The following is a 7,684-nucleotide window of genomic DNA, read 5'->3' on the forward strand; positions in this document are numbered from 1 at the left end:
TCTTATAAAAATATGATGGGAGTATAGTAGCTTTTCTGTACCATTAGAAAATTAACCTTAGTAGTGGTGGTTGTAAAAAAAAATTGGTTGATTGATCATAAGAATTTCAGTTAAGAGGGCTAGTTAAAAAACTTTATTTGATGTAAAACTGAATTAACCGCCTTCCTATTTTCTGATTTCAGAAATTTATATCCTTATTTCAACATTTTGTTTCACGTTAGTTAATGTTCTACGTTACTCTTCCAACTCTGCCTTCACTCTCTGTCTAATGCCCTTTATTTAGGGGAAGACTTACACAGATTACTGACACTTTATATGGCTTACAATACTCAGCAAGTGATTTGCTTTTCTAAAGACACTTTAAAAGAAACATAATTAATAAAACATGGCTACAGTGAATATAGATTGCATGATTTCTTGTGTGGTTTTAGGAATCCATTATATCATCCATTATCATGTCTTATAGACCACTCTCTCTGTCTCCCCAAAGGTTGCTCAAAATTAATTGATCAATCGCCTTTGTTCATCAACATATACTCCATTGCCAACTCTTGAAGTTTCTTCCACTACTCTCTTTCTTGCTTTCCTTGCCTGTAAAAAACCAACAACTTTTGTCTAAACTCTAAACAAACCTTAAAGGTGAATACGAAATGCCTATAATTAAGAATGCAATAGGCAGAAGATGTATAAGCTGATAAGCAAGACGAACCTCTTCTTCCCATTTCGTACGACTTGTTATAACAGACAAAAGGACTGCCTGCGTCATAGCACCAACCATGACTCCAATCCAAAGGCCCCTGCCTCTCATTTGCATCCAGAAGCCTAATGTTACAGAAATCGGAATTCCAACAAGGTAGTATGCTGCAAGATTTGCGTACGTCCCTAAATGTTGCCAGCCACACCCTCTAGCTACACCTGAATTTTTGAAATACCAACAATTAGTCAAGTATTGCACTCTTGAAAATAACATCAGTAATGCAATGAAATACATTCTTGATTCTTATGCCAATCTTATTGTTGTATTTCAAAGAAATCTGAAAATAGATACCTGAAAGAACTGCTTGCATACTGTCAGATATAATGTTAACACAAACTAAAGGTGCAATATTGGTGACATAATCTACAACTTGCTTCTCATTGCTGAAACAATATCCGAAAACTCTTCGAGTAGTAAAAAGGACAGAGCTAACAATCAAACCATTTGCAACCCCCATTGCAACAACTCCACATGCTGCTATACGAGCTGTCTGTGGGTTTCCTGCTCCAAGTTCATTAGCAATTCGCGTGCTGTAATAAAAAGAAAACTTATTACACAAAATGCATTGAAAACTCTCATTCTATATATTGTATAAATTATACACTATAGTATATGAACAAGAATTTTTTGGTTTAAACAAACCTTGCTGCTGCTGCGATTCCATATGGTATGGCAAACAATGCTGAAACTGTTGTCACACTAATAACAGAAAAAACAACAAAAGTGTTACTTTCGCAAAACAAAAATTAGTAGTGTACCAAATTGATATTTAGGGAACACAAAAAAATACCACACAGAGAGAACAGAAGTCTCAAGTTCTGGATTTGGAAGCAATCCTGACAATAAGATCAGTAGCTCAAATGACCACCACTCTAAGCTATAAGCATAACAATCAGACCATCATTAAAAGGTCAGTAAATAAAATAAAAAAAATAGTAATAATTACATTCAAGTACACTAGATTGTAAGAGATAAAAGGGAGGTTACCAAACCATTGCAGCAGAAGGAATAGCAAATCGGAAAAACTCACCAATTCCATGGAACATTTCCACGGAGATTGGAGAACGAGTAGCTGCACACGAGGGAGAGAACATCATGTACAATGCCAGCAAAGTTGCATTTAACCAATTTGAGATACCCATTGCAATAGCACCTCCTAGATTATTTAGCCCAGACTTGTACACCAAAGCCCAACAAAGGGGTATATGCAGGAATACTGTACAACAGGAACTTACAAACATAGGCATGACCAAACTTTGGGATTGGAAGTATCGAACCAAGGGCTCATAAACAGCATAACAAACAAGAGTAGGCACAAGATGTGTCATAAATTTGCCTGCTTCGCGTGAAATTGCAGGATCCTGGCCTATGAAAACGAGAATATCCCCCATATAAATCCATAGCACACAAAGTGGAATGCTGAATAAAGTGAGAGAGAATATGGCAGTGTATGTTTGAGTTCCTAGTTTCTTGTACTGCTGCGCTCCATACGATTGCCCACTTATTGTCTCCAATGCACCCGCCATTCCTAACTATATATGATCGAATAAGCAATACATTTTAAGATGTGTCATTGGTACATATATTGGTTGAAATTGCATTAAAAAATCGATTACAATGACATCAAATAATTGATTAAGCAATGCATTGTCATCCATTAACATGTTAATGCAATCACATATGTAGTTATTTAGAATTTTACATCCTGAGTACTCTGTTCTTAAACGATAACAATCACAAATACTTCATTTTTAAATAATTACACCAAGTGGACTTTTACATTACTTACTATTCACAATTTTTATGTAAAAAAATTAGAAAAATATACGTAGTACAATCATATGTTACATTTGTGGATTTTGTATAATCTATGTTCCTTCATAATTTCAACTTTCTATATAATACCCTTTTTCTCTCTTCTCTCTCCTCTCTCTTCTAGGGTTTTAATTTTCTTGGCCGTTTAGGCCGGAAATAGTCTAATTTCTTTAATTCAATTTAGTTTTTTTTTTTTTTTTTTGTTTTGTTTTACGTTTTGGTTTATTTGTTTTGTTTTGTTCTCTCCATCTATGAGAGTCTGTCCTAATTTTCTGGGTTTTTCCCAATTTTATGGGATTTTGATTATTATCTATGGATGACAATTTTATTTTTAGGGTTCTTATAATAATTGGGAAGGTGATTTGGATTCTTATGAGTCTGAGATTTGTCATCAACCGGTCGATCAAAACATCAGCGCAGATTGCGGAGGTCTCAACTTGGAAAGATGAAAGACATCGAAAATCACTGCTCGAGTCAAGCTTGAAGCGGTGGAGTATGAGCTATGCCAAATATGCAAATTAGTTATGATTTTGATTGTAAAAGTTATGATATTTTCTCTAAATCTGTGGTTTACAGATCCTTATTATTGTAGATGCCGTATGGCTTTTATTTAATGATATTATTCTTCCCGTTCAAAATAAGAATTTCAACTTTCTATAACTATGCTGATAGTTAACTACAAATTTGATGGTTGAAGTTGTCCATTGACAAATATAATTAACTCAAATAATTCAATTATTTAGTATGATTAATTAGACGATTAGTACGTAGTAATAATATAGCTAGGATGCATAAATATGAGCATGTTCATATGTTAATATGTAATCTATATGACTATATGTTTAGACTTACGTCAGACCATCATCACTCATGGTAAAGAAATTTATACCATCCCTCTCTCTCTCTCTCTACCACATTCTCACTCCTCCACATAATCGATACCACAATACAATATAGTTTCTCCAAAAATCATCCCACCCATGGTATAAAAAAAATTTACCACCACAGTTTCTCTCTCTTATTTGTATTAATAATACACTTAATTTAATTATAATCATATTTCATTTTCTTATTAGAAATATTGTAAAGTTAATTAAATAAAATAAGCAATTTATGTAGTAAAAAGTGAATTCGAAAAAATATATAAAAGTATATCAATATGGGTGTCTATGTGTAGGTCTTGAAAAATTATGAACGATGGTAATTTTTTCATAATTTTTTACTTTATAATTTTTTTTCTTAAAATGCGATTGAAAAAAAAAACATGATAACCAGGCCACATGGCGTGACCTGGTTGGTTCATGTTTCACGGGATCAAAGCAATTGTTTACCATGGGATGATATATACCATCAAATGGTATAGTTTTATACCACCAATGTAGTAAAAAATTGCATGTTTTTGATGAGTTTTTACACCGTTGTATAAAATTATACCACGAGTGTTGATGCTCTTAGCCAATCCCTTTTGGATATTCGACATCTTCTTCCATCCAATACAAAGAGCAACAATAATAACAAAATAAAATAATTCTTCATCGTATTTTATGGTTGAAATTATTACTGTTTATAAAAGAAATCTAATATTTTTCTCAATATAAATTTAAATTTTTTTTCTAATTTTACTTTTTTTTTTTTATCAATTTTTTACAAACGTTTATTTATTTATTTAATTTTTTTTTTTTTTTTTTGTATTATCTTTCTCAGACGTTCCTTATGACGATTCATGTTAGCCAACCCCGAATTAGTTTGGGACTAAGACTTTATATGTTATTGTTGTTTACATAATTGACCAATTCAATATAAGTTAAATTTTAAACTTTTTTTTTTTTTTTTTTTTTTTTTGAAAAAAGTTAATTTTTACTTCATACATATATATACACTTACGAAGTAATTGACTATTACCGTAGTTGATATCTACTTTCGAGCATGTTTAGTTAGAGTGTTTTATTATTGGAAACGGATTCAAATAAACCATTATCGTTATTAAGTGTTTGGGTGCGTGGACGGTTAATTTGGATTATAATTGCTGTTACTCAAGGGTATGTAATGTTTTAATTTCCACCCATTTGTTACCTTTCTAAAACCTAAGGTAACATTACCCTAACTCTCCTCAAACAAAAATAAAGGAACATAGGTTTAAATTATTCATTTCCATGATTAAACCAAACAAATAAAAATATGAGTTAAATGATTCATATCCTCCCACTTATTTGTTTCCTTTCCACTCCATTTCCATTAGTCATACCAAACACTACCTTAGTGTGTAACATAAATAGACCTGACAATCCTAGCTACTAACCTGCCTTGATCACCGGACCTATGACCGAAGTCGACCAGAAAACAGTGACCCGAAATCAACCTGACAGACCCAGAGTGAAATTGACCCGACTTTGACCCGAAACCCGAAGTAACCTGACTCGAAGTGACCCGACCCGAAATTGACTCGATACTTGAAGTGACCCAATATGAATTTAAATTGATTTAATTGACCCAAATAGACCTAAAATCCGAAATGACTCGGACTAAAATTATCTTATACCTAAAATGACCCGAAACATTTCAAGTCAAATACTTGACTCGAGCTGACCCCAAATAGAAAATAACCGCAACTAGGAATGACAACGTATCGAATTCGAGTCGGATATGGGTAAATTTTCGGGTTTAGTATTCGAATCGTGGACTCGAGTCTGAATCTAGATCCAAAGAAGACTGACTTGATTATTATTTTGTATAAAAAATAATTATACTAATTTAATAAATCTTGACTCAAAGTATCGACCCAAAATGACCTAACTTGATCTTGACCCAATATATGGACCCAAAAATTGACCCGGCACAAATTAACTCGACCCAAAACGACCCGACCAGAACTTGACCTGACCAAACACGACCCAAATGTTGCACCGACTTGACTTGAAACCCAAAATGATCCAACCCAACCCTAATCCGAATATCTATTAACTAGAATTTGACCCAAACCCGTACGACTCATCTTCCAAGTCTAAACTTAACTAATTGGGCGAATTGGCATTGCAAAATGAAACTTGAAACTATTGTACACCAGAAGCACTCAAATGTGTGTTATATTAATTTATGGAAAATTTGTGAGGAAGGAACTTTTAAGAGGACGAGTTTGTAAATAAGGACCTTTTAAGACAAAAGTTGTGAGAAAAGACCTTATAAGTTGTGTGAGGTTATGAAGAAGAATTTTTGTTGGTTTTCCGGCTAGTCAACGCGTGATTCTGGCATTGACTATCATGTTCCTAGCACATGACACTTAAAAAAGGACCCTTTTGTACCTTTTCCTCATATTTTCCTCCATTTCAAATAATCCCATACTAGGCACATGAGTGGAAATGTGGGAAAAAGAGTAATTGGAGGTCTTTTTTAGTGTCATACGCTAGGTACCTGAAAGTCAATGCTAAAAATGAGGCGTTGACTAGCCGAAAAACCAACTAATGTCACTCTTCACAACCTCACACAACTTATAAAGTACTTTTTTCACAAATTTGCTCTCTTAAAAGGTCATTTTTCACAAATTTATCTTAATTTATTAAATAAATACCTTTTTGTGTATATCCTAATAAAAATTATGACTAATATTAGCAAATAACAAGGGATGATAGGTGGATATTATTTTACGAATACCTCTTTTTAAATACCCACGGATCCACCCCCAACTGGAACAGGTAGACAGGTAGTATTTGATAGGTAGTGGCTAGTGGATGTGCATGAGTATAGGTATCTAAACTAGTGTTAATAGTTTTAAGTGGGTGCAAATGAGTAGTAAACGGATGATAGAAAGGGACACGTGGGTGAAAAAACAAAGTAGATAATTAGATATCCATTTAGGTGGTGAAACGGGTGTGGATTTAGATTTGTACACAGTACACTTGGACGAATGTAGAATTCGTTATATACACAGAGTGTACCGTATAATCGGGGTTATTTATTCATTTAATTCACAAATGAGCAAATAATAATTTTACTCATGTGTTAGTTGAATGAGCAAATGACCCATTGACCCCGAGTGTACGGTACACCCGGGTATACATAATAGGCTAGGCTCTCAGGCGGATGTGAATGTAGGATACATACATGCCATGAGAAGAGGTATTGCATTATTAAGATTAAGGTGACTTTATGAGTATGGGAAAAGGAAAGATATATCTGCACTTGCACCGCCCATTTACCATCCCTAATTAACTAGCTATACCAATATAAATCTGCAATAATCTCATAGACTCTAATACTCCGGAGTGTACTACTCCGTACTACATATTTCTAATTTTGATTCTAGGAAAATGACATACGACTCTTCTATCAATGAATTAATTTAACTTTAAAAAAATATTTAAAATCCGCTAAAGAAAAAGCGATGAGACAGAGACATACCAAGAGGCTAAAGCCAGTGACAGCAGCAAGAGAAACAGCAAGGGCAGTGCTAGAGAGGTAGAGCGGGCCGAGATGACCGACCATCATCAACGTTATGACTTGAATCATGTACTGTGACATCATCACAACCACCATTGGACCTGCTACTTTACTCACTCTTTTTATTTCTTGTAATATTTCTTTCCATCCTACTTTTATTTTTATTATTATCTCTTCTCTTCCTTTTTCTTCTTCCTGCTTCAATAACAACTCCTCTTCCATTTTATGGTTTTCTCTGTCTTACTGTGAATGCTGAGGTTGGTTTATATCGTACCAACTACCAACTTTAATTCATTTGTTTTTGCATAAATTAATTACTCCGTATTTTACTGTATTATACTCCGTAGTTTGACTAGAGAGGTCTTGGGTCCTGTGACACAACCTATTACATACTCCTTCTGTCTCAATTTACTTGTGACATTTGGAGTGAATACGTTTGCCAATGCACATGTTTGACAGTCGATATATTTTATTATATATTTATAAAAGTTATAAAAAATTTATATTAACAAACTATACATTAGAATAGACCCAACAACATCTTACTTGATTACATTGACTTTCATATAATAGCTAAAAAAGATGCTCAAAATGAGATGTGAAAAGTGCAAAAAGTAAAAACGTTGCGAGTAATTTGGGACGGAGGGAGTAATTGTGAATTGCTAAACACCGCCATCC

General features: G+C 33.6%; 1 protein-coding gene across 2 annotated transcripts; it reads right to left on the reverse strand.

Annotated features, from left to right (window-relative positions):
• Positions 1-390: 390 nt before the first annotated feature.
• On the reverse strand, positions 391-7,240 carry LOC145588309 (protein DETOXIFICATION 14-like). 2 transcript variants are annotated; one of them, XM_081645051.1, is made up of 7 exons: positions 6,968-7,240; positions 1,788-2,289; positions 1,548-1,593; positions 1,400-1,456; positions 1,049-1,287; positions 710-915; positions 391-591 (listed from the first exon to the last, which is right to left on the reverse strand). In XM_081645051.1, exons 1-7 carry the CDS (start codon positions 7,226-7,228, stop codon positions 502-504), a joined length of 1,401 nt encoding a protein of 466 aa, XP_081501177.1. In that variant the 5' UTR covers positions 7,229-7,240; the 3' UTR covers positions 391-501. The 2 variants fall into 2 exon arrangements, with proteins under 2 accessions (XP_081501177.1, XP_081501110.1); XM_081644984.1 differs by having other exon boundaries at positions 1,548-1,634; positions 1,745-2,289.
• Between the last annotated feature and the right edge of the window lie 444 nt (positions 7,241-7,684).

This window comes from Chenopodium album, chromosome 1 (assembly GCF_948465745.1).
Source record: "Chenopodium album chromosome 1, dcCheAlbu1.1, whole genome shotgun sequence".
NCBI lineage: Eukaryota > Viridiplantae > Streptophyta > Magnoliopsida > Caryophyllales > Amaranthaceae > Chenopodium > Chenopodium album.

Bases quoted from the DNA above. Each gene is read 5' to 3' on its own strand.
- LOC145588309 (XM_081644984.1), bottom strand. From the start codon at position 7,228: ATGGAAGAGGAGTTGTTATTGAAGCAGGAAGAAGAAAAAGGAAGAGAA. The intron at 1,635-1,744 runs GTAACCTCCCTT...TTATGCTTATAG, and splicing joins CCTTCTGCTGCAATGGTTTG to CTTAGAGTGGTGGTCATTTG. The intron at 1,288-1,399 runs GTTTGTTTAAAC...TTTTTATTACAG, and splicing joins GGAATCGCAGCAGCAGCAAG to CACGCGAATTGCTAATGAAC.